Source organism: Gobio gobio (genome assembly GCF_949357685.1).
Source record: "Gobio gobio genome assembly, chromosome: 16".
NCBI lineage: Eukaryota > Metazoa > Chordata > Actinopteri > Cypriniformes > Gobionidae > Gobio > Gobio gobio.
In genome coordinates this window covers 10,413,697-10,441,540 of record NC_137109.1, presented here as the reverse complement: position 1 = coordinate 10,441,540, position 27,844 = coordinate 10,413,697, and the positions used below count along the sequence as shown (strand labels likewise).

Below are 27,844 nucleotides of genomic sequence, written 5' to 3'. Positions count from 1 at the left end.
TCAAGAAAACAACACACCGGGTCTTTCCATATTCACAGTCAGAGCCAGAGACGCAGATTTTAACCAGAATGCCCGTGTGTCTTACATACTGGAGGACTCGTCGGTTAACGGAGTGCCCGTGTCCTCGTTAGTGTCCGTTAGTGCTGATAGTGGAGTCATAAATGCAGTGCGATCTTTCGATTACGAGCAGATCAAAGATTTCCAGTTCCGCGTAAAAGCGCAGGACGGAGGCTCTCCTCCTCTCAGCAGCAACGCGAGCGTGAAAATAATCATTCAGGACCAGAATGACAACGCGCCTCAGGTTCTGTATCCGGTCCAGTCAGGCGCTTCTGTGGTGGCTGAAATAGTGCCTCGTTCGGCAGATGTGGGTTATCTGGTGACTAAAGTGGTGGCTGTTGATGTGGACTCTGGACAGAATGCCTGGCTCTCATATAAACTGCAGAAAGCCACAGACAGGGCGCTGTTTGAAGTGGGCTTACAGAATGGAGAAATAAGAACTGTTCGCCAAGTGACAGATAAAGATGCTGTCAAACAAAGACTCACTGTTGTAGTGGAGGACAACGGCCAGCCCTCTCGATCAGCTACAGTCAATGTTAACGTGGCGGTGGCGGACAGCTTCCCTGAAGTGCTCTCGGAGTTCACTGACTTTACGCACGACAAGGAATACAACGACAACCTGACTTTCTATCTAGTCTTGGCTTTGGCTGTGGTTTCATTTCTCTTTATCGTGTCTATCATTGCCATACTGTCAGTCAAATGCTACAGATGGAGACGCGAGCGGATGTTTTATAAATCTGGAGCGAATCTTCCAGTTATTCCGTATTATCCGCCTCTTTACGCAGACGTAGGCGGCACAGGAACTTTACAGCACGTGTACAATTATGAGGTTTGCAGAACCACTGACTCCAGAAAGAGTGATCTGAAATACGTCAGACCTTGCAGTGAGAGCATCATTAGTCTGGACACCAGTGGGACACAGACACTCACGCATGCGCAAAGGGAGAGACTGAACTTTGATGATTGTGGTGATCAGGTGAGAATTATTTTTATAACTAATTTATGTGATATTTTAAAACGTTTCTCATTATTGAACATGTTTGCTTTAACTGTTGATCCGGTCGCTGACTGGTTTTCTGAAACGAAGTGTCTCTGCAATTCTAAGAAATGTTTATATAATGTTAGCAGAAAATAGTATGAATCATCTGCTGTTGTATTTCCATCCGTTTAATATAGTCGGGTAAACTTTTTGTGTTGTTGTCCTTATGTAGTTCATATTTCCATGAAAGAAAATGAGAGCTTGTTTTTTTTCAGCTTATAATTTTCTTTAATTTGTCCTTCAATATTTTAAGTGGAAATATTTTTTTATTCCTTTTTATTAGTTTATTGACATTTTATTTTCAGTTGAAGTCCTACAGTAAACGTCACGCTGCTACTGAAATGGCCACAATTGTTAACATTATTAACATGTGGTATTCACAGTTCGTTTGCCTTTTTAAAAAAAATCCTTGGGTGATTTTCACTTGTCTTTGTCAAAGAGTGAGAAAGTCTATTCAGCGTTTGCTTTTGCTGCCCCTGACCATGGTCCTGAATCACAGCGCGTCATTTACCTCATATATTCTGCTACATCTCTTTACAGCAGAACATATGTTTGAGATTTTTAACATCTTTTCGTTCTGTCCTCCTGTTCAAAAGTTAAATTAAATATTTCTTATGTGTATATTATAATTGTATTTAAGCAATGTGTCCCTGTCGGTCGGCTCAGTGTTCATATTCTGATATAAATATAAAACTTTGAACAAACACCAAATGTTTTTTTTATTGTTTCCCTTCAATCTTTATTTATACAAACTCCTATACTTTTTAAATTTCATATATATTTATTGCTTTGGACTTTTAAATATATATATATATATATATATATATATATATATATATATATATATATATATATATATATATATATATATATATATATATATATATATATATATATATATACTTTAGAACTTTGTCAAAAAACTGCTTTCCTCAGACATGTCTGACACTGAGATAAAGGTTTATTAATTTTACATTTCCTGTAGTTCGTCAGACTGGACTCATAGTGCCGCTGTTGGTCAATATGTCAGTTTAGAGAGCAGATCTGCTGCAGTTCCACCCCCATCATCTCCATATTATTAGAGAGAGAGAAGCTGAGAGCGCAGTCTGAAGAGGAGAGAGAAGGCACAACGCGGAGATACTGTATTTAATATCCTTCTCTTGGATTGATTTACTCTTCTTGTTCTTTTCACTTTGGACATATACATGATTTCCTCCAGTTGTTTGGACTGATTTAGTTGTTTTCTGCTTTATTCTTCATCCCGTGATCTTCTGCAAAATGTCGGACAGAACAATGGCGCGGCAAGTACTGCTGTTTATTTGCTTTCTCTCTCTCAGTTCAGCTCTCGGGCAGGTCAGTTACTCCATTCCTGAAGAAATGGCGAAAGGCTCTTTAGTCGGGAACATAGCGCAGGATTTGGGTTTAGATTTAAAGAGACTGAAATCGGGTAAAGCGCGTATTTATACAGGAGACAGCGCGGAATACATCGAGCTGAATAAAGAAAGAGGAGTCCTCCTTATCAAAGAGAGAATAGACCGAGAGGCGCTGTGCGGACAGACAACGCCTTGCGCGCTGCATTTACAGATTATTCTGGAAAACCCGATGGAATTTTTTAGCGTTACCATTGAAATAGTAGATATTAATGACAACACGCCCAGTTTTAAAAAGAGTAAGATTATTTTTAGAATCAGCGAATCAGCCATTTTGGGGTCTAAATTTATGTTAGAACCTGCTATAGATCTCGATGTGGGAACCAATGGCCTTCAGAGCTATATGCTAAAACCAACTGATAATTTCAATCTTAAATTTAAAAATCAACCTGGAGATGGGAAAAATGTCGAAATGGTTCTACAAAAGCCATTAGATCGTGAAAAACAGCATGATATAAAATTAGTGCTCACAGCTGTTGATGGAGGAGATCCTCAGTTGTCTGGCAGTATAGAGATTCACATTACTGTTTTAGACGTCAACGACAATGCTCCTGTTTTCTCGCAGTCAGTGTATAAAGCGACTGTAACCGAGAATGCGCCAAAAGACACTATTGTGTCAACAGTGAGCGCAACTGACGCCGATGAGGGTGTAAATAGTAAGATAGAGTATTCTATTGCAAATATAGAAGATGATGCTCAGCAATTATTTGACATAAATGAAGATAACGGGCAGGTTACGGTGGTCGGAATAATAGATTTTGAAAAAGCTCGCAATTACGAGATACGCGTTCAGGCCAGTGATCACGGTGGTCTCACTGATTCCTGTAAAATCATAGTTGACGTCATTGATATCAATGATAATAAGCCAGTGATAAATATTATGTCCAAAACAAACGTAATAGCGGAAAATTCTCCTTCTGACACGGTGGTTATTATGATAAATGTTCAGGATCCTGATTCAGGAGAAAATGGGAAAGTTCAGTGTTCTATTAGTGAAAATATCCCATTTTCTCTGAAATCAACTAATAATAATTTCTTCAGTTTAGTGACAGACAGTGATTTAGACCGAGAGAGAGAGTCTGAGTATAACATCAGTGTGACGTGCGCTGATGAGGGCGTGCCCTCTCTCTCCAGCAGCGTCACTCTCTCCTTACAGATATCAGATGTGAATGATAACGCGCCCGTCTTTGAGAAGAGCTCATATGAGGCTTCTGTTCAAGAAAACAACACACCGGGTCTTTCCATATTCACAGTCAGAGCCAGAGACGCAGATTTTAACCAGAATGCCCGTGTGTCTTACATACTGGAGGACTCGTCGGTTAACGGAGTGCCCGTGTCCTCGTTAGTGTCCGTTAGTGCTGATAGTGGAGTCATACATGCAGTGCGATCTTTCGATTACGAGCAGATCAAAGATTTCCAGTTCCGCGTAAAAGCGCAGGACGGAGGCTCTCCTCCTCTCAGCAGCAACGCGAGCGTGAAAATAATCATCCAGGACCAGAATGACAACGCGCCTCAGGTTCTGTATCCGGTCCAGTCAGGCGCTTCTGTGGTGGCTGAAATAGTGCCTCGTTCGGCAGATGTGGGTTACCTGGTGACTAAAGTGGTGGCTGTTGATGTGGACTCTGGACAGAATGCCTGGCTCTCATATAAACTGCAGAAAGCCACAGACAGGGCGCTGTTTGAAGTGGGCTTACAGAATGGAGAAATAAGAACTGTACGCCAAGTGACAGATAAAGATGCTGTCAAACAAAGACTCACTGTTGTAGTGGAGGACAACGGCCAGCCCTCTCGATCAGCTACAGTCAATGTTAACGTGGCGGTGGCGGACAGCTTCCCTGAAGTGCTCTCGGAGTTCACTGACTTTACGCACGACAAGGAATACAACGACAACCTGACTTTCTATCTAGTCTTGGCCTTGGCTGTGGTTTCATTTCTCTTTATCGTGTCTATCATTGCCATACTGTCAGTCAAATGCTACAGATGGAGACGCGAGCGGATGTTTTATAAATCTGGAGCGAATCTTCCGGTTATTCCGTATTATCCGCCTCTTTACGCAGACGTAGGCGGCACAGGAACTTTACAGCACGTGTACAATTATGAGGTTTGCAGAACCACTGACTCCAGAAAGAGTGATCTGAAATACGTCAGACCTTGCAGTGAGAGCATCATTAGTCTGGACACCAGTGGGACACAGACACTCACGCATGCGCAAAGGGAGAGACTGAACTTTGATGATTGTGGTGATCAGGTGAGAATTATTTTATAAATAATTTATGTGATATTTTAAAACGTTTCTCATTATTGAACATGTTTGCTTTAACTGTTGATCCGGTCGCTGACTGGTTTTCTGAAATGAAGTATATCTGCATTTTTAAGAATTTGTTTAAATATAGCTGAACATGGTACGGATCATCTGGTGTTGTATTTTCATGCGTTAATTCTAGTCTGGTAAACTTTTTTGTTTTGTTTTGTTTTACATATATGTAGTTCATATTTCCTGTACAGCCGTGACAAAAACGAAGGCTATTTTTCGTCTTATAAATGATTTTCTTTATTCATTTTTCCTTTGTGTTCAGTGGATTCATTATTTTATTCTTTTAATTTTGACATTCTATTTTCAGTTTAAGTCCTACTGTACATTGTTAACATTAATAACATGTGGCATTAACAGTTCGTGCCATTTAAAATTTTCTTCTTGTGTGATTTTCACTAGTTTTTTTTTCAAGAAGTGAGAAACTCTATTCAGCGTTTGCTTTTGCTGCCCCTGACCATGGTCCTGAATCGCGGCGCCGCGTCATTTACCTCATATATTCTGCTACATCTCTTTACAGCAGATCATCTGTTTGAGATTTTAACATCTTATTGGTCTGTCCTCCTGTTCAAAAGTTAAACTATATACTGTTTCATTACTGATTGGCTCTTACTTATGTGTGTTATTGTATTTAAGGTATTTCTCCATGTCTGTCTGATCATTGTTGGCATACTGATATTGCCTTAGCAAACCTTGAACAATCAGAAAATGTATTTATTTATTTATTTGCCCAATTTCCTACTTCCATATTTTTCAAACTCATACAATCTTTGCATTTCATAGACATTTATTAATAAGGACTTTTCATACTTTAGAACTTTGTTTAGTAAACTGCTTTTCTCGGACACGTCAGTCATTGAGATAAAGGTTTATTAATTTTACATTTTCTGTAGTTCATCAAACTGGACTCATAGTGCCGCTGTTGGTCAATATGTCAGTTTAGAGAGCAGATCTGCTGCAGTTCCACCCCCATCATCTCCATATTATTAGAGAGAGAGAGAAGCTGAGAGCGCAGTCTGAAGAGGAGAGAGAAGGCACAACGCGGAGATACTGTATTTAATATCCTTCTCTTGGATTGATATACTCTTCTTGTTCTTTTCACTTTGGACACATACATGATTTCCTCCAGTTGTTTGGACTGATTTAGTTGTTTTCTGCTTTATTCTTCATCCCGTGATCTTCTGCAAAATGTCGGACAGAACAATGGCGCGGCAAGTACTGCTGTTTATTTGCTTTCTCTCTCTCAGTTCAGCTCTCGGGCAGGTCAGTTACTCCATTCCTGAAGAAATGGCGAAAGGCTCTTTAGTCGGGAACATAGCGCAGGATTTGGGTTTAGATTTAAAGAGACTGAAATCGGGTAAAGCGCGTATTTATACAGGAGACAGCGCGGAATACATCGAGCTGAATAAAGAAAGAGGAGTCCTCCTTATCAAAGAGAGAATAGACCGAGAGGCGCTGTGCGGACAGACAACGCCTTGCGCGCTGCATTTACAGATTATACTGGAAAACCCGATGGAATTTTTTAGCGTTACCATTGAAATAGTAGATATTAATGACAACATTCCCAGTTTTGAAAAGGGTAGGATTCATTTCAGAATCAGCGAATCAGCCATTTTAGAGTCAAAATTTACGTTAGAACCTGCTATAGATCTCGATGTGGGAATCAATGGCCTTCAGAGCTATATGCTAAAACCAACTGATAATTTCAATCTTAAATTTAAAAATCAACACGGAGGCGCACAAAATGTCGAAATGGTTCTACAAAAGCCTTTAGATCGTGAAAAACAGCATGATATAAAATTAGTGCTCACAGCTGTTGATGGAGGAGATCCTCAGTTGTCTGGCAGTATAGAGATTCACATTACTGTTTTAGACGTCAACGACAATGCTCCTGTTTTCTCGCAGTCAGTGTATAAAGCGACTGTAACCGAGAATGCGCGAAAAGACACTATTGTGTCAACAGTGAGCGCAACTGACGCCGATGAGGGTGTAAATAGTAAGATAGAGTATTCCATTACTAACATGCAAGATAACGTGCGTCAGTTATTTAGCATAAATAAAGATAATGGCCAAGTTAGCGTGGTCGGAATAATAGATTTTGAAAAAGCTCGCAATTACGAGATACGCGTTCAGGCCAGTGATCACGGTGGTCTGACGGATTCCTGTAAAATCATAGTTGACGTCATTGATATCAATGATAATAAGCCAGTGATAAATATTATGTCCAAAACAAACGTGATAGCGGAAAATTCTCCTTCTGACACGGTGGTTATTATGGTCAATGTTCAGGATCCTGATTCAGGAGAAAATGGGAAAGTTCAATGTTCTATTAGTGAAAATATCCCATTTTCTCTGAAATCAACTAATAATAATTTCTTCAGTTTAGTGACAGACAGTGATTTAGATCGAGAGCGAGAGTCTGAGTATAACATCAGTGTGACGTGCGCTGATGAGGGCGTGCCCTCTCTCTCCAGCAGCGTCACTCTCTCCTTACAGATATCAGATGTGAATGATAACGCGCCCGTCTTTGAGAAGAGCTCATATGAGGCTTCTGTTCAAGAAAACAACACACCGGGTCTTTCCATATTCACAGTCAGAGCCAGAGACGCAGATTTTAACCAGAATGCCCGTGTGTCTTACATACTGGAGGACTCGTCGGTTAACGGAGTGCCCGTGTCCTCGTTAGTGTCCGTTAGTGCTGATAGTGGAGTCATACATGCAGTGCGATCTTTCGATTACGAGCAGATCAAAGATTTCCAGTTCCGCGTAAAAGCGCAGGACGGAGGCTCTCCTCCTCTCAGCAGCAACGCGAGCGTGAAAATAATCATCCAGGACCAGAATGACAACGCGCCTCAGGTTCTGTATCCGGTCCAGTCAGGCGCTTCTGTGGTGGCTGAAATAGTGCCTCGTTCGGCAGATGTGGGTTACCTGGTGACTAAAGTGGTGGCTGTTGATGTGGACTCTGGACAGAATGCCTGGCTCTCATATAAACTGCAGAAAGCCACAGACAGGGCGCTGTTTGAAGTGGGCTTACAGAATGGAGAAATAAGAACTGTACACTGTTAGACATTTTATTGTATTTTTGCGGTAACTTACTGGCAGCACTATTGCCAGTAAGTTACTGTAATTGCCCCTTTACAGTAGCTTACCTGTAAATGTGTTTTACAGTATGATGCCCTTACCGTAATTTAATTTTACAGTATGATGCCCTTACCGTAATTTAATTTTACAGTATGATGCCCTTACCGTAATTTAATTTTACAGTATGATGCCCTTACCGCAATTTAATTTTACAGTATGATGCCCTTACCGCAATTTATTTTTACAGTATAATAATTTTTACAGTAATTTTACTGTAATTTATTTTACTTTTTATTTTACAAAATATGCATATGTTAATATGTTATTACTTTATTTTGAATATTTTACATGAATGCAATAAAACAAATAATACATTTAATAAATTCCAAATAAGAGACTTGAGTCCATGTACATCAGTATATTTTTTATTCACCGTCACAATCAATTACAAAAAACAGAAAAAAAATAGAGAACTGAATTCATTACAACAAATCAAAGCAGAGATCATGACGATATGGCAACAAAAAGTATGAACAAAATACCCCAGCTGGTCTTGGCTGGCCTCCCTACTGGTAAACTACTGATGGCTGATCTGAAACAAAACAGAGGAACAATGTGTGAGAAATGGTTTATCTCATCTAAATTTGTTCATGGACAGATGAGGTAACAACTTGTGCAACAGCAGTTATTCATAGTTATACTTGTTATATTATTATTATTCATAGTTATACTTATATTATATATCTCTTTCCCGAGGACAAGCGTGCGCGCTCTGGAGATTATCACGTGAAACGCAACAATACCCAATCAGAAAGCAAGCTGCTGACGGAAGACACCTCCCTCCAGCTCACGCTGGAACATGTAAAGGCCATGTTCACACCATCTCCATTACTTCATCTAAACATTTCCCCCCCCCCCCCCCCCCCCGCAAATTTTCTTTAAAAAGCATTCCATACACTATCAGGGTATATACAGAACTTCTTAAGTTGAATTTAATACCTTTTACTACCTTTTTTAATACCTTCAAAATATTTTTTAATACCAGCGCGACTTCAAGCTGCAACTATAGTAGTGTAAATGAAATATCTTTCCAAATGGAATAACATATTGCATCACAATGTAACGAGGTCATTATAACTTAACATCAACTGCCCAAAGAGATGAGAATAGAAATAAAGACAGAAGAGGAAGGAGACATCTTCTTCATAGTTCATGCAGTGTACAGAGCAATTTTCACGGCGCAATACAGATTTTTTTTCTTTTTCGTTTTAAATCATGAAGGCCAGTCAGTGGATATCACACAAAAACGTAATGTGTGCGAGAGTCGGTGAAGTCTCAAACCTGGTCAATTATTCACTACTGAAAGTGAACGTAAAATCTGACAAGCTTTCGGCGCATATTCTCACAGAGACAAGAGATATCTCGTTATTTATATAAATCTGCTTTAACATATGCTGATAACGTATAGCCTATAACTGTCTGAATTTATATTCTTAATATTTCTCTTTTGGCCCATATTGTGAAACAAATTAGAAGAGAAGTATAGGCCCATTTCGTGTTAAACAAGTTTTTTTTTAAATAAAGCTGCTCTTACTTTCTGATAATACTGATATTATTGTAGTGTTCTGACATATTATAGACTGATAATCATTTTAATTATAGGCCTATAATTCCTTGTTTAATTGTGCAAAATGTATTTAAATAATGAGGAGTAAGCTAATATATCTATTCTTTTATTATGCAACATGTCGGTTGTGCATTGATGCATTATGAAATTATCACGGGGGCAAATTAAATGTATTATCAATTTAATAATAAAAGTAGGCCTACCCTAATAATAATAATAATCATTTATATACATAAATAGTAAATGCTAAATCTTCACTCATACAGTGAGCAGACAAGTCGCGCTCGACGATCCGAGCCATGGTGTGAGCATATAAACCGTGAGCTTTGGCTTTACATCGCATGCGATCTACTCGTACAGTGTGAGTAGATAACCTTGCTGAAATCGCACAGAAATCGCACAGTGTATGCCAAGCTTTAAGCAACTTGCATATTTCGAAACAGCTCTTCAATGCCATAGATTCAAATTGAAAGAGTGGTGTTTAGTTGCAAGGTCTAAACACCACAGCACCTCAGCTCGCAATGTAGCGGTGGTGATAGGGCATAGCGTCTGCTGTCTGACGTCTGTCACGCACCTGTTGATGATGCTGCTAGACTAACGTTAGGCTACTGGCAGTGGTTTGAATCGGGAGAGCAGTCGGGGTTGAGGGCTAAGCAGTGGAGGTTGAGGTCGTTGATGCATCTGTAGCGCAGAACATTGGTATGGGAAGCTGCTCGCTACGTCCGCGCATCCTAGCTTGGTGGCTATTTGATTACATATGCGATTTGACGCCATTCACCCCCACCCAGGTTATATTAATTGTCTTCTTGCAGACGTGGCAATAAGCCTTGCGGCTGTTGCAAACTACTGGCCTAAGCCAGTCTTTAAATCGTGAGTCCTCCAGCCAGAGGTCCGAAAACTTGCATTTCCCCATGCTTTAATTACTGAATGGAAGCGAGCTCGCGTACATGTTTGTCAGCAAGCCAGCCGCGGACCCAGTTTGTTTCAGCGCGCGCGAACGAACACCACCTCACACGATATCGCGCAGGTCCTACTCTAAACATATAAATAAATCCACGCAAATTTTAGAAAAAAAAGGCCAAATTGACAAATTTATCTAAAAAAAATTTGACTCGAAAATGTAATACCTCGTTAGATGACGTTTAGTACTTTTTACTACTTTTTAATGCCCTTAATTTTGGCTAATTTCATTTACTACCTTTTACAACCCCGCGGACACCCTGACTATAAGAGCAATTTCATGATATGATATACTTTATATCACCTGTGGTGTGGTAGGCAAACGTCACCTCCTGCTCAACTGACATCTTATGCTGCCTTCACGTGCTATAGGAATTACTGAACTAGTTTCCTAGTTAAAAAATTGGACATGAACGCCCTCTCAAGTCAAAATCTGAATGTGATGAGCTCGTAATCACAACTTCAGAAGTGGGAAGTAGGAAATTTCTAGCACATGAAGGCAGCATAAGACGAGGTTGGCTGAAAATGAAAAGATAAAAGTCTCTCAGAAATTGCAAATAATTAAATACTTGCACCTGTACATACTTGCATGATTAGTTTTTAGTTCAGGTTTTAGTTGTAGTCCAGCTTTGTCCGTTTCTCCGTCTATTCCTCAGTCTCTCTGTTTTCTGGTCACTGGTTGGATATGATCTGCATATAAAATAATGTATACATATTTTGGTAACACTTTACAATAAGGTTGTATTAGTTAACATTAGTTAAAGGGTTAGTTCACCCAAAAATGAAAATTCTGTCATTAATTACTCACCCTCATGTCGTTGGACACCCGTAAGACCTCCGTTCATATTCGGAACACAAATGAAGATATTTTAGTTGAAAGCTGATGCTGAGAAAGGCTTCAGATAGGCCTCCATTGGCATTCAGTACATTGACACTTCCAATATCCATGAAAGGCACTTAAAACGTCTTTACAAAGTCTATCTCACCACAGTGACTCTACAATAATTTTACGATGTGACGACAATAGTTTTTGTGCGCAAAAAAAAATCTAAATAACATCTTTATCCAACTTGTTCTTGTCTTCCGTGTGTGCCTCCACGACGTATGCGCGAGAATATGACGCAGATTCGGCGTTCGGACATATGACCCAGAAGAGATTTGTTTACGAGCAGAGTAAGACGCGCGTGTCTAAGCTGTTGAATTCTACATTGATCGTGCTTTAGGTCTCGGCGTAGTGCTCAAAATGGGGCTTAAGTGTGCATTTCATGGATTCCCGAACGCCGGATCTGCGTCATATTCTCGCGCATGCGTCGTGGAGGCACACACGGAAGTCGAGAACAAGTTGGATAAAGGTGTTATTTAGATTTTTTTTTGCGCACAAAAACTATTGTCGTCACATCGTAAAATTATTGTAGAGCCACTGTGGTGAGATGGACTTTGTAACAACGTTTTAAGTGCCTTTCATGGATCTTGGAAGTGTCAATGTACTGAATGCCAATGGGGGCCAATCTGAAGCCTTTCTCAGCCATCAGCTTTACACTAAAATATCTTCATTTGTGTCTGAAGATGAACGGAGGTCTTACGGGTGTCGAACGACATGAGGGTGAGTAATTAATGACAGAATTTTCATTTTTGGGTGAACTAACCCTCTAATGCATTAGTTAACATGAACTAACCATGAACAACACCTCTGTTCAGCATTAGTTAATCTTTGTTAACGTTAGTTCATAAAAATCCAGCTGTTCATATTAGTTCACAGTGCATTAACTAATGTTAGCAAGATTTTAATAATGCATTAGTAAATGTTGAAATTAACATTAACAAAGATAAATAAATGCTTTATAAGTGCAGTTCATTATTAGTTAATGTTAATTAATGTAGTTAACTAATGAACCGTATTGTAAAGTGTTACACAAATTTTTAAGTGCATACAATGAATCATTTTTAATTACTTTGTCATGTTATGCAGTGACATATCCCACATGAGACTAAACAGTCACAACAAGATAACAAATAGATGCCAAGTAGGAAATGCAGGCAACAAGTATTTTTGAAATAATAAAATGTTATGCATTAAAAGACGTTAATCACATAATGTTAGTCAAAATATATACTTACAAAGCCAAAGATGCTCAGTGCTGTGGCTCTTTCTGGGGTGTTGTTAGCTCCTGTTGACACAAGAGAGAAAAAGAAGAAATTTTCATTAATGTTTATTGACTATAATGGTGCCTAAATGTTATGCACATGATAATTCACAGATATAGGATGACTGCTAGATTGACCACTTACACAATCAAATGACTATCAACACTGAAAAAAGAGAGAAGACAATAATAGAGCCTTCAGTGGCATGTAAAAATGAATTAATATGAAATAATATAATAAATAAGAAGCCACAATGAACATACTTGAACTAATTATTATTTTACTTGAATATATATTAATCCTCTGGTGTATACACTGGCGTAAATGTTCTATTTTCGAGAGAGAGAGAGAGAGAGAAAGAGAAAGAGAGAGAGAGAGAGAGAGAGAGAGAGAGAGAGAGAGAGAGAGAGAGAGAGAGAGAGAGAGAGAGAGAGAGAGAGAGAGAGAGCCTTTGACACCGCTAACGTTACTTCAAATGGCGTCACACACATTTAACTGTCAACGAAAATATGTAACTATAACTGGCCGTGAAAAGACGGAAACCATTGTTCGCGTAAATACAACATTTGGTACATAATGTACAATGCAGGTAACAGTTAGTCAATTGTATGCAAATTTAATGGGTTATGAAAGCGGTTCTTGAGGAAAATGAACAGTTCCCCGAGACTGTCATATAGTAATAGCAATTCGATATTATTATTTACTTTCTTCATATATGTAGCTATATTTAATGGATATTGGTTTACGTTTTAAAAGTATCAAAGACATTTGTGATAAATTTGTCAAATAAAAACTTCTTACCTCAGGAAAGCTCGCAGCTGGTGTCTGGCGATCCGATCCACAGGCAGGGACGTCCGTTATGCGCGCACTCGACACAAACCTCATTTGCGCGGGCTTGGCACGCGAGTAAACAATTTAAATTGTGTGAGGTGTAAGCAAAGTTTATAAATATATTTTTTAAACATTTAAAAATTACATTTATATCACCACACTTGTACTGGTATTACTCTGGCATTAAAATAATATTAAATAAAATAAAATTACGGATCATGAGATATAAAATGCTAACAGTAGGTGTGTGTGTGTGTGTGTGTGTGTGTGTGTGTGTGTGTGTGTGTGTGTGTGTGTGTGTGTGTGTGTGTGTGTAGCCTACCGTTAGCATTTTATATCTCATGATCCGTCATTTTATTTTGCAACGTACAGTTATAGCCGAAAAATAAACAAGTAATGAAACTTCACTTTGCCCTCAGCCTAAACGATTTGCCAGGGAACAAATTATAGATCCATGAGAGCAAATATGGGCCGTTAAATCTCCACAAGACTAATTATAGCTGGAGACGCCACAGAGACATCAGAGCCAGCGGCAGACGTCAGAAGGGCTAACGTTAGCCGAGGAAAGTCTACTCTCGCCGGGTAAACAAGCGCTGAACGCCGCTGACTCACTGGAGCTCACATCTCCGAAAACACCAGATAAAATGTTAAAATAGGCACTCTTCTTATAAATAAACCACAGATTTGAGCTTTAAACAACTACATTACCGACTAAAAAAGTCTTAAAACTACGTTTTGTCACACATTAACAGTTTTAACACAAAAAGACGTGTAAACACAGCCCATGTCAGTCATTTCTCAACAAGACGAGCCGCTGGCAGAAGCTCCTCCTATGAGGCGAATTCGAAATACATTTATAACACTAATACTTTACTCTATTTATTCTATACTCTATTTTTTCCTCTTTTTGAAAGTTGTGAAATCACTATTGTGGAGTTTTTCTTTTGCTATTTGAGCAAATGGGCACACAAAAAATATATAATTATTGTATTCTCTCATTCACCGCTATAAAATTTAACCCAACTATGACGACTTCCGCTCTGAGAAACCCGAAAATGTGAAAAGGGTAGGAGAAAATACTAAATATAAAAATTACTTCTTTGTCTCCCACAAAGAACTAATTTTACATCCTTCCATCCACATGTTTTTATTTAACTTTTAAACATCCAGTGTGTGTGTGTGTTTGTGTGTATTCTTTGTTTACAGTAGCACTACTGCTTTTACGTAAACAGTAAAATACTGCAAATTCCCATATACAGTAAGTTACTGTAAATTTCATTAAAAATACCCACAATGCAGTGCATATTACAGTAGCTAACCGTAAATAATATAAATGGTATTTTACTGGGCTTTTTTGCGGTAAGTAACTGTAAAATTGCGGTAAAGTCTAACAGTGTACGCCAAGTGACAGATAAAGATGCTGTCAAACAAAGACTCACTGTTGTAGTGGAGGACAACGGCCAGCCCTCTCGATCAGCTACAGTCAATGTTAACGTGGCGGTGGCGGACAGCTTCCCTGAAGTGCTCTCGGAGTTCACTGACTTTACGCACGACAGGGAATACAACGACAACCTGACTTTCTATCTAGTCTTGGCCTTGGCTGTGGTTTCATTTCTCTTTATCGTGTCTATCATTGCCATACTATCAGTCAAATGCTACAGATGGAGACGCGAGCGGATGTTTTATAAATCTGGAGCGAATCTTCCAGTTATTCCGTATTATCCGCCTCTTTACGCAGACGTAGGCGGCACAGGAACTTTACAGCACGTGTACAATTATGAGGTTTGCAGAACCACTGACTCCAGAAAGAGTGATCTGAAATACGTCAGACCTTGCAGTGAGAGCATCATTAGTCTGGACACCAGTGGGACACAGACACTGACGCATGCGCAAAGGGAGAGACTGAACTTTGATGATTGTGGTGATCAGGTGAGAATTATTTTTATAACTAATTTATGTGGTATTTTAAAACGTTTCTAATGATTGAACATGTTTGCTTGAACTGTTGACGCAGTCACTTAATAGTTTTCTTAAAATAATCGTTTCTGCTATTGTGCTTTTTTTTAATACTTATAGTTTATTTTTGTTACGAACCCTTTTGTTAAAAGTGGCTACGTAAGGGTTTCGCAACATAAAGAAGGACACGTGAAACATGAGTACACTGCATTAACATTTATTATACTCACGAACATATAGAAACTCACGAAACACGTATCACAGACACAGAAACATACTTCACTTCAAATAATATGAAGGTAACAAATATTAACAAGACGAACAACAAAGTAATTTAACTAAATCAAAAGAAAATGAAAAGCTTGTTTGCTGGTTCTCCTCTCTCCTGCCATGCTCCGCTTCAGTGCCTTTATTATAGTGGATCCAAAACGACTCCAACGAGGTGCAGGTGTATAATGACACACAGGTGCGGACCTAATAAGGAGCTCAGACACAGAGAAAAAAAAACAGAGTCATGACGTCATTACAAGGAGAAGAAAACACGAGACACAAACCGTAACAATTTTGCTCAACTTTTGTAGTTTTCTGCAGTTATATTGGTCAAATCATTCTTCTCTATTATTTGAGTCCTTGTGTATTTCGACATGAATTCATGTCATCACTTTTTGTACAGACAAGAAAAATGTACGGATTGCTTGCTTTATTTAATCATTTATGCGTATATGCCTTACAGATATATATATATCCTTTCCCTCTTGAATTTAAGTTTTAATTCCACTTTTTATAGCACACTATACCTGCCTCTGCTTTTGCTTGCAAGAAAACAGCAAGACTTTTGCTCGTCTTTGTCATAAAGTGAAAAACTCTGGTCAGTTTCCCTGGCCATGGTCCTGAAATACAGTGAGACGCGGTCACGTCATGTATCCTGTGGCATCTCTTTACAGTACACCATCATTTTGAGATTTCCATCTGGTTATCGTCTGTCCTCCTTTTAAAAAGTTAAACTACATTATTTTAGTCGTATCTAGATATGTGTTATGCATAGTTGTATTTTAGATATTTATCCCTGTGTCTCTGATCAAAATATTGAAACAAATTAATAAATTCTTGTTCGCTCAGTGTTTTTTCTTAATTATTAACACAGACTTATACAATTATTTTATTTTACAGATACTTGTATTGTTATGCTCATTGTTTTTTTTTTATTGTTTTTTTTATACTTCATAACTTTTACTAAATTGCTTTCTCAGACCTGTCTAACACTGAGATAAAGGTTCATACATTTTAAATGTTCTGTAGTTCATCAGACTGGACTCATAGTGCCGCTGTTGGTCAATATGTCAGTTTAGAGAGCAGATCTGCTGCAGTTCCACCCCCATCATCTCCATATTATTAGAGAGAGAGAGAAGCTGAGAGCGCAGTCTGAAGAGGAGAGAGAAGGCACAACGCGGAGATACTGTATTTAATATCCTTCTCTTGGATTGATATACTCTTCTTGTTCTTTTCACTTTGGACATATATGTGAATTCCTCCAGTTGTTTGGACTGATTTAGTTGTTTTCTTCTTTATTCTTCATCCCGTGATCTTCTGCAAAATGTCGGACAGAACAATGGCGCGGCAAGTACTGCTGTTTATTTGCTTTCTCTCTCTCAGTTCAGCTCTCGGGCAGGTCAGTTACTCCATTCCTGAAGAAATGGCGAAAGGCTCTTTAGTCGGGAACATAGCGCAGGATTTGGGTTTAGATTTAAAGAGACTGAAATCGGGTAAAGCGCGTATTTATACAGGAGACAGCGCGGAATACATCGAGCTGAATAAAGAAAGAGGAGTCCTCCTTATCAAAGAGAGAATAGACCGAGAGGCGCTGTGCGGACAGACAACGCCTTGCGCGCTGCATTTACAGATTATTCTGGAAAACCCGATGGAATTTTTTAGCGTTACCATTGAAATAGTAGATATTAATGACAACACGCCCAGTTTTAAAAAGAGTAAGATTATTTTTAGAATCAGCGAATCAGCCATTTTGGGGTCTAAATTTATGTTAGAACCTGCTATAGATCTCGATGTGGGAACCAATGGCCTTCAGAGCTATATGCTAAAACCAACTGATAATTTCAATCTTAAATTTAAAAATCAACCTGGAGATGGGAAAAATGTCGAAATGGTTCTACAAAAGCCATTAGATCGTGAAAAACAGCATGATATAAAATTAGTGCTCACAGCTGTTGATGGAGGAGATCCTCAGTTGTCTGGCAGTATAGAGATTCACATTACTGTTTTAGACGTCAACGACAATGCTCCTGTTTTCTCGCAGTCAGTGTATAAAGCGACTGTAACCGAGAATGCGCCAAAAGACACTATTGTGTCAACAGTGAGCGCAACTGACGCCGATGAGGGTGTAAATAGTAAGATAGAGTATTCTATTGCAAATATAGAAGATGATGCTCAGCAATTATTTGACATAAATGAAGATAACGGGCAGGTTACGGTGGTCGGAATAATAGATTTTGAAAAAGCTCGCAATTACGAGATACGCGTTCAGGCCAGTGATCACGGTGGTCTCACTGATTCCTGTAAAATCATAGTTGACGTCATTGATATCAATGATAATAAGCCAGTGATAAATATTATGTCCAAAACAAACGTAATAGCGGAAAATTCTCCTTCTGACACGGTGGTTATTATGATAAATGTTCAGGATCCTGATTCAGGAGAAAATGGGAAAGTTCAGTGTTCTATTAGTGAAAATATCCCATTTTCTCTGAAATCAACTAATAATAATTTCTTCAGTTTAGTGACAGACAGTGATTTAGACCGAGAGAGAGAGTCTGAGTATAACATCAGTGTGACGTGCGCTGATGAGGGCGTGCCCTCTCTCTCCAGCAGCGTCACTCTCTCCTTACAGATATCAGATGTGAATGATAACGCGCCCGTCTTTGAGAAGAGCTCATATGAGGCTTCTGTTCAAGAAAACAACACACCGGGTCTTTCCATATTCACAGTCAGAGCCAGAGACGCAGATTTTAACCAGAATGCCCGTGTGTCTTACATACTGGAGGACTCGTCGGTTAACGGAGTGCCCGTGTCCTCGTTAGTGTCCGTTAGTGCTGATAGTGGAGTCATACATGCAGTGCGATCTTTCGATTACGAGCAGATCAAAGATTTCCAGTTCCGCGTAAAAGCGCAGGACGGAGGCTCTCCTCCTCTCAGCAGCAACGCGAGCGTGAAAATAATCATCCAGGACCAGAATGACAACGCGCCTCAGGTTCTGTATCCGGTCCAGTCAGGCGCTTCTGTGGTGGCTGAAATAGTGCCTCGTTCGGCAGATGTGGGTTATCTGGTGACTAAAGTGGTGGCTGTTGATGTGGACTCTGGACAGAATGCCTGGCTCTCATATAAACTGCAGAAAGCCACAGACAGGGCGCTGTTTGAAGTGGGCTTACAGAATGGAGAAATAAGAACTGTACGCCAAGTGACAGATAAAGATGCTGTCAAACAAAGACTCACTGTTGTAGTGGAGGACAACGGCCAGCCCTCTCGATCAGCTACAGTCAATGTTAACGTGGCGGTGGCGGACAGCTTCCCTGAAGTGCTCTCGGAGTTCACTGACTTTACGCACGACAAGGAATACAACGACAACCTGACTTTCTATCTAGTCTTGGCCTTGGCTGTGGTTTCATTTCTCTTTATCGTGTCTATCATTGCCATACTGTCAGTCAAATGCTACAGATGGAGACGCGAGCGGATGTTTTATAAATCTGGAGCGAATCTTCCGGTTATTCCGTATTATCCGCCTCTTTACGCAGACGTAGGCGGCACAGGAACTTTACAGCACGTGTACAATTATGAGGTTTGCAGAACCACTGACTCCAGAAAGAGTGATCTGAAATACGTCAGACCTTGCAGTGAGAGCATCATTAGTCTGGACACCAGTGGGACACAGACACTCACGCATGCGCAAAGGGAGAGACTGAACTTTGATGATTGTGGTGATCAGGTGAGAATTATTTTATAAATAATTTATGTGATATTTTAAAACGTTTCTCATTATTGAACATGTTTGCTTTAACTGTTGATCCGGTCGCTGACTGGTTTTCTGAAATGAAGTATATCTGCATTTTTAAGAATTTGTTTAAATATAGCTGAACATGGTACGGATCATCTGGTGTTGTATTTTCATGCGTTAATTCTAGTCTGGTAAACTTTTTTGTTTTGTTTTGTTTTACATATATGTAGTTCATATTTCCTGTACAGCCGTGACAAAAACGAAGGCTATTTTTCGTCTTATAAATGATTTTCTTTATTCATTTTTCCTTTGTGTTCAGTGGATTCATTATTTTATTCTTTTAATTTTGACATTCTATTTTCAGTTTAAGTCCTACTGTACATTGTTAACATTAATAACATGTGGCATTAACAGTTCGTGCCATTTAAAATTTTCTTCTTGTGTGATTTTCACTAGTTTTTTTTTCAAGAAGTGAGAAACTCTATTCAGCGTTTGCTTTTGCTGCCCCTGACCATGGTCCTGAATCGCGGCGCCGCGTCATTTACCTCATATATTCTGCTACATCTCTTTACAGCAGATCATCTGTTTGAGATTTTAACATCTTATTGGTCTGTCCTCCTGTTCAAAAGTTAAACTATATACTGTTTCATTACTGATTGGCTCTTACTTATGTGTGTTATTGTATTTAAGGTATTTCTCCATGTCTGTCTGATCATTGTTGGCATACTGATATTGCCTTAGCAAACCTTGAACAATCAGAAAATGTATTTATTTATTTATTTGCCCAATTTCCTACTTCCATATTTTTCAAACTCATACAATCTTTGCATTTCATAGACATTTATTAATAAGGACTTTTCATACTTTAGAACTTTGTTTAGTAAACTGCTTTTCTCGGACACGTCAGTCATTGAGATAAAGGTTTATTAATTTTACATTTTCTGTAGTTCATCAAACTGGACTCATAGTGCCGCTGTTGGTCAATATGTCAGTTTAGAGAGCAGATCTGCTGCAGTTCCACCCCCATCATCTCCATATTATTAGAGAGAGAGAGAAGCTGAGAGCGCAGTCTGAAGAGGAGAGAGAAGGCACAACGCGGAGATACTGTATTTAATATCCTTCTCTTGGATTGATATACTCTTCTTGTTCTTTTCACTTTGGACACATACATGATTTCCTCCAGTTGTTTGGACTGATTTAGTTGTTTTCTGCTTTATTCTTCATCCCGTGATCTTCTGCAAAATGTCGGACAGAACAATGGCGCGGCAAGTACTGCTGTTTATTTGCTTTCTCTCTCTCAGTTCAGCTCTCGGGCAGGTCAGTTACTCCATTCCTGAAGAAATGGCGAAAGGCTCTTTAGTCGGGAACATAGCGCAGGATTTGGGTTTAGATTTAAAGAGACTGAAATCGGGTAAAGCGCGTATTTATACAGGAGACAGCGCGGAATACATCGAGCTGAATAAAGAAAGAGGAGTCCTCCTTATCAAAGAGAGAATAGACCGAGAGGCGCTGTGCGGACAGACAACGCCTTGCGCGCTGCATTTACAGATTATACTGGAAAACCCGATGGAATTTTTTAGCGTTACCATTGAAATAGTAGATATTAATGACAACATTCCCAGTTTTGAAAAGGGTAGGATTCATTTCAGAATCAGCGAATCAGCCATTTTAGAGTCAAAATTTACGTTAGAACCTGCTATAGATCTCGATGTGGGAATCAATGGCCTTCAGAGCTATATGCTAAAACCAACTGATAATTTCAATCTTAAATTTAAAAATCAACACGGAGGCGCACAAAATGTCGAAATGGTTCTACAAAAGCCTTTAGATCGTGAAAAACAGCATGATATAAAATTAGTGCTCACAGCTGTTGATGGAGGAGATCCTCAGTTGTCTGGCAGTATAGAGATTCACATTACTGTTTTAGACGTCAACGACAATGCTCCTGTTTTCTCGCAGTCAGTGTATAAAGCGACTGTAACCGAGAATGCGCGAAAAGACACTATTGTGTCAACAGTGAGCGCAACTGACGCCGATGAGGGTGTAAATAGTAAGATAGAGTATTCCATTACTAACATGCAAGATAACGTGCGTCAGTTATTTAGCATAAATAAAGATAATGGCCAAGTTAGCGTGGTCGGAATAATAGATTTTGAAAAAGCTCGCAATTACGAGATACGCGTTCAGGCCAGTGATCACGGTGGTCTGACGGATTCCTGTAAAATCATAGTTGACGTCATTGATATCAATGATAATAAGCCAGTGATAAATATTATGTCCAAAACAAACGTGATAGCGGAAAATTCTCCTTCTGACACGGTGGTTATTATGGTCAATGTTCAGGATCCTGATTCAGGAGAAAATGGGAAAGTTCAATGTTCTATTAGTGAAAATATCCCATTTTCTCTGAAATCAACTAATAATAATTTCTTCAGTTTAGTGACAGACAGTGATTTAGATCGAGAGCGAGAGTCTGAGTATAACATCAGTGTGACGTGCGCTGATGAGGGCGTGCCCTCTCTCTCCAGCAGCGTCACTCTCTCCTTACAGATATCAGATGTGAATGATAACGCGCCCGTCTTTGAGAAGAGCTCATATGAGGCTTCTGTTCAAGAAAACAACACACCGGGTCTTTCCATATTCACAGTCAGAGCCAGAGACGCAGATTTTAACCAGAATGCCCGTGTGTCTTACATACTGGAGGACTCGTCGGTTAACGGAGTGCCCGTGTCCTCGTTAGTGTCCGTTAGTGCTGATAGTGGAGTCATACATGCAGTGCGATCTTTCGATTACGAGCAGATCAAAGATTTCCAGTTCCGCGTAAAAGCGCAGGACGGAGGCTCTCCTCCTCTCAGCAGCAACGCGAGCGTGAAAATAATCATCCAGGACCAGAATGACAACGCGCCTCAGGTTCTGTATCCGGTCCAGTCAGGCGCTTCTGTGGTGGCTGAAATAGTGCCTCGTTCGGCAGATGTGGGTTACCTGGTGACTAAAGTGGTGGCTGTTGATGTGGACTCTGGACAGAATGCCTGGCTCTCATATAAACTGCAGAAAGCCACAGACAGGGCGCTGTTTGAAGTGGGCTTACAGAATGGAGAAATAAGAACTGTACGCCAAGTGACAGATAAAGATGCTGTCAAACAAAGACTCACTGTTGTAGTGGAGGACAACGGCCAGCCCTCTCGATCAGCTACAGTCAATGTTAACGTGGCGGTGGCGGACAGCTTCCCTGAAGTGCTCTCGGAGTTCACTGACTTTACGCACGACAGGGAATACAACGACAACCTGACTTTCTATCTAGTCTTGGCCTTGGCTGTGGTTTCATTTCTCTTTATCGTGTCTATCATTGCCATACTATCAGTCAAATGCTACAGATGGAGACGCGAGCGGATGTTTTATAAATCTGGAGCGAATCTTCCAGTTATTCCGTATTATCCGCCTCTTTACGCAGACGTAGGCGGCACAGGAACTTTACAGCACGTGTACAATTATGAGGTTTGCAGAACCACTGACTCCAGAAAGAGTGATCTGAAATACGTCAGACCTTGCAGTGAGAGCATCATTAGTCTGGACACCAGTGGGACACAGACACTGACGCATGCGCAAAGGGAGAGACTGAACTTTGATGATTGTGGTGATCAGGTGAGAATTATTTTTATAACTAATTTATGTGGTATTTTAAAACGTTTCTAATGATTGAACATGTTTGCTTGAACTGTTGACGCAGTCACTTAATAGTTTTCTTAAAATAATCGTTTCTGCTATTGTGCTTTTTTTTAATACTTATAGTTTATTTTTGTTACGAACCCTTTTGTTAAAAGTGGCTACGTAAGGGTTTCGCAACATAAAGAAGGACACGTGAAACATGAGTACACTGCATTAACATTTATTATACTCACGAACATATAGAAACTCACGAAACACGTATCACAGACACAGAAACATACTTCACTTCAAATAATATGAAGGTAACAAATATTAACAAGACGAACAACAAAGTAATTTAACTAAATCAAAAGAAAATGAAAAGCTTGTTTGCTGGTTCTCCTCTCTCCTGCCATGCTCCGCTTCAGTGCCTTTATTATAGTGGATCCAAAACGACTCCAACGAGGTGCAGGTGTATAATGACACACAGGTGCGGACCTAATAAGGAGCTCAGACACAGAGAAAAAAAAACAGAGTCATGACGTCATTACAAGGAGAAGAAAACACGAGACACAAACCGTAACAATTTTGCTCAACTTTTGTAGTTTTCTGCAGTTATATTGGTCAAATCATTCTTCTCTATTATTTGAGTCCTTGTGTATTTCGACATGAATTCATGTCATCACTTTTTGTACAGACAAGAAAAATGTACGGATTGCTTGCTTTATTTAATCATTTATGCGTATATGCCTTACAGATATATATATATCCTTTCCCTCTTGAATTTAAGTTTTAATTCCACTTTTTATAGCACACTATACCTGCCTCTGCTTTTGCTTGCAAGAAAACAGCAAGACTTTTGCTCGTCTTTGTCATAAAGTGAAAAACTCTGGTCAGTTTCCCTGGCCATGGTCCTGAAATACAGTGAGACGCGGTCACGTCATGTATCCTGTGGCATCTCTTTACAGTACACCATCATTTTGAGATTTCCATCTGGTTATCGTCTGTCCTCCTTTTAAAAAGTTAAACTACATTATTTTAGTCGTATCTAGATATGTGTTATGCATAGTTGTATTTTAGATATTTATCCCTGTGTCTCTGATCAAAATATTGAAACAAATTAATAAATTCTTGTTCGCTCAGTGTTTTTTCTTAATTATTAACACAGACTTATACAATTATTTTATTTTACAGATACTTGTATTGTTATGCTCATTGTTTTTTTTTTATTGTTTTTTTTATACTTCATAACTTTTACTAAATTGCTTTCTCAGACCTGTCTAACACTGAGATAAAGGTTCATACATTTTAAATGTTCTGTAGTTCATCAGACTGGACTCATAGTGCCGCTGTTGGTCAATATGTCAGTTTAGAGAGCAGATCTGCTGCAGTTCCACCCCCATCATCTCCATATTATTAGAGAGAGAGAGAAGCTGAGAGCGCAGTCTGAAGAGGAGAGAGAAGGCACAACGCGGAGATACTGTATTTAATATCCTTCTCTTGGATTGATATACTCTTCTTGTTCTTTTCACTTTGGACATATATGTGAATTCCTCCAGTTGTTTGGACTGATTTAGTTGTTTTCTTCTTTATTCTTCATCCCGTGATCTTCTGCAAAATGTCGGACAGAACAATGGCGCGGCAAGTACTGCTGTTTATTTGCTTTCTCTCTCTCAGTTCAGCTCTCGGGCAGGTCAGTTACTCCATTCCTGAAGAAATGGCGAAAGGCTCTTTAGTCGGGAACATAGCGCAGGATTTGGGTTTAGATTTAAAGAGACTGAAATCGGGTAAAGCGCGTATTTATACAGGAGACAGCGCGGAATACATCGAGCTGAATAAAGAAAGAGGAGTCCTCCTTATCAAAGAGAGAATAGACCGAGAGGCGCTGTGCGGACAGACAACGCCTTGCGCGCTGCATTTACAGATTATTCTGGAAAACCCGATGGAATTTTTTAGCGTTACCATTGAAATAGTAGATATTAATGACAACACGCCCAGTTTTAAAAAGAGTAAGATTATTTTTAGAATCAGCGAATCAGCCATTTTGGGGTCTAAATTTATGTTAGAACCTGCTATAGATCTCGATGTGGGAACCAATGGCCTTCAGAGCTATATGCTAAAACCAACTGATAATTTCAATCTTAAATTTAAAAATCAACCTGGAGATGGGAAAAATGTCGAAATGGTTCTACAAAAGCCATTAGATCGTGAAAAACAGCATGATATAAAATTAGTGCTCACAGCTGTTGATGGAGGAGATCCTCAGTTGTCTGGCAGTATAGAGATTCACATTACTGTTTTAGACGTCAACGACAATGCTCCTGTTTTCTCGCAGTCAGTGTATAAAGCGACTGTAACCGAGAATGCGCCAAAAGACACTATTGTGTCAACAGTGAGCGCAACTGACGCCGATGAGGGTGTAAATAGTAAGATAGAGTATTCTATTGCAAATATAGAAGATGATGCTCAGCAATTATTTGACATAAATGAAGATAACGGGCAGGTTACGGTGGTCGGAATAATAGATTTTGAAAAAGCTCGCAATTACGAGATACGCGTTCAGGCCAGTGATCACGGTGGTCTCACTGATTCCTGTAAAATCATAGTTGACGTCATTGATATCAATGATAATAAGCCAGTGATAAATATTATGTCCAAAACAAACGTAATAGCGGAAAATTCTCCTTCTGACACGGTGGTTATTATGATAAATGTTCAGGATCCTGATTCAGGAGAAAATGGGAAAGTTCAGTGTTCTATTAGTGAAAATATCCCATTTTCTCTGAAATCAACTAATAATAATTTCTTCAGTTTAGTGACAGACAGTGATTTAGACCGAGAGAGAGAGTCTGAGTATAACATCAGTGTGACGTGCGCTGATGAGGGCGTGCCCTCTCTCTCCAGCAGCGTCACTCTCTCCTTACAGATATCAGATGTGAATGATAACGCGCCCGTCTTTGAGAAGAGCTCATATGAGGCTTCTGTTCAAGAAAACAACACACCGGGTCTTTCCATATTCACAGTCAGAGCCAGAGACGCAGATTTTAACCAGAATGCCCGTGTGTCTTACATACTGGAGGACTCGTCGGTTAACGGAGTGCCCGTGTCCTCGTTAGTGTCCGTTAGTGCTGATAGTGGAGTCATACATGCAGTGCGATCTTTCGATTACGAGCAGATCAAAGATTTCCAGTTCCGCGTAAAAGCGCAGGACGGAGGCTCTCCTCCTCTCAGCAGCAACGCGAGCGTGAAAATAATCATCCAGGACCAGAATGACAACGCGCCTCAGGTTCTGTATCCGGTCCAGTCAGGCGCTTCTGTGGTGGCTGAAATAGTGCCTCGTTCGGCAGATGTGGGTTACCTGGTGACTAAAGTGGTGGCTGTTGATGTGGACTCTGGACAGAATGCCTGGCTCTCATATAAACTGCAGAAAGCCACAGACAGGGCGCTGTTTGAAGTGGGCTTACAGAATGGAGAAATAAGAACTGTACGCCAAGTGACAGATAAAGATGCTGTCAAACAAAGACTCACTGTTGTAGTGGAGGACAACGGCCAGCCCTCTCGATCAGCTACAGTCAATGTTAACGTGGCGGTGGCGGACAGCTTCCCTGAAGTGCTCTCGGAGTTCACTGACTTTACGCACGACAAGGAATACAACGACAACCTGACTTTCTATCTAGTCTTGGCCTTGGCTGTGGTTTCATTTCTCTTTATCGTGTCTATCATTGCCATACTGTCAGTCAAATGCTACAGATGGAGACGCGAGCGGATGTTTTATAAATCTGGAGCGAATCTTCCGGTTATTCCGTATTATCCGCCTCTTTACGCAGACGTAGGCGGCACAGGAACTTTACAGCACGTGTACAATTATGAGGTTTGCAGAACCACTGACTCCAGAAAGAGTGATCTGAAATACGTCAGACCTTGCAGTGAGAGCATCATTAGTCTGGACACCAGTGGGACACAGACACTCACGCATGCGCAAAGGGAGAGACTGAACTTTGATGATTGTGGTGATCAGGTGAGAATTATTTTATAAATAATTTATGTGATATTTTAAAACGTTTCTCATTATTGAACATGTTTGCTTTAACTGTTGATCCGGTCGCTGACTGGTTTTCTGAAATGAAGTATATCTGCATTTTTAAGAATTTGTTTAAATATAGCTGAACATGGTACGGATCATCTGGTGTTGTATTTTCATGCGTTAATTCTAGTCTGGTAAACTTTTTTGTTTTGTTTTGTTTTACATATATGTAGTTCATATTTCCTGTACAGCCGTGACAAAAACGAAGGCTATTTTTCGTCTTATAAATGATTTTCTTTATTCATTTTTCCTTTGTGTTCAGTGGATTCATTATTTTATTCTTTTAATTTTGACATTCTATTTTCAGTTTAAGTCCTACTGTACATTGTTAACATTAATAACATGTGGCATTAACAGTTCGTGCCATTTAAAATTTTCTTCTTGTGTGATTTTCACTAGTTTTTTTTTCAAGAAGTGAGAAACTCTATTCAGCGTTTGCTTTTGCTGCCCCTGACCATGGTCCTGAATCGCGGCGCCGCGTCATTTACCTCATATATTCTGCTACATCTCTTTACAGCAGATCATCTGTTTGAGATTTTAACATCTTATTGGTCTGTCCTCCTGTTCAAAAGTTAAACTATATACTGTTTCATTACTGATTGGCTCTTACTTATGTGTGTTATTGTATTTAAGGTATTTCTCCATGTCTGTCTGATCATTGTTGGCATACTGATA

General features: G+C 39.6%; 4 protein-coding genes and 1 long non-coding RNA gene across 17 annotated transcripts in view; 4 read left to right on the top strand and 1 right to left on the bottom strand.

Moving 5' to 3' along the window:
* LOC307140223 (protocadherin gamma-A11-like) overlaps nt 1–27,844 on the top strand; it is a gene marked incomplete at its 5' end in the record, with an annotated part of 277,967 nt that overhangs the window by 133,075 nt on the left and 117,048 nt on the right. Inside the window, one exon of one of the 13 annotated variants that reach the window (XM_079839549.1) lies at nt 24,704–27,103. The exons of the other annotated variants lie outside the window; for them this stretch is intronic. Within the exon in view, the coding sequence (XP_079695675.1) occupies nt 24,704–27,103 (2,400 nt within the window). Of the gene's footprint in view, nt 1–24,703; nt 27,104–27,844 lie in introns of those variants that run through there. 13 annotated transcript variants of the gene reach the window in all.
* On the top strand, nt 6,026–20,408 carry LOC307139475 (uncharacterized protein; the record flags this gene model as incomplete). The annotated part of the gene is made up of 4 exons (XM_079838475.1): nt 6,026–7,891; nt 14,877–15,410; nt 17,107–19,431; nt 20,388–20,408. The coding sequence occupies 4 exons, from the start codon at nt 6,026–6,028 to the stop codon at nt 20,406–20,408; spliced, it is 4,746 nt and encodes a 1,581-aa protein (XP_079694601.1).
* On the bottom strand, nt 8,416–13,562 carry LOC307140240. The gene is made up of 4 exons (XR_013818218.1): nt 13,452–13,562; nt 12,624–12,673; nt 11,091–11,195; nt 8,416–8,510 (listed from the first exon to the last, which is right to left on the bottom strand). It is a non-coding gene; the product is annotated as an uncharacterized lncRNA (long non-coding RNA).
* Nucleotides 17,032–19,283, top strand: LOC307139477 (protocadherin gamma-A11-like; the record flags this gene model as incomplete). Its single annotated transcript, XM_079838476.1, is given in 2 exon segments — nt 17,032–19,249; nt 19,252–19,283. Coding segments are annotated over 2 exon segments (2,250 nt in total).
* Nucleotides 20,683–23,404, top strand: LOC307140232 (protocadherin beta-16-like; the record flags this gene model as incomplete). Its single annotated transcript, XM_079839574.1, has 1 exon — nt 20,683–23,404. One exon carries the CDS (start codon nt 20,683–20,685, stop codon nt 23,131–23,133), a length of 2,451 nt encoding a protein of 816 aa, XP_079695700.1. The 3' UTR covers nt 23,134–23,404.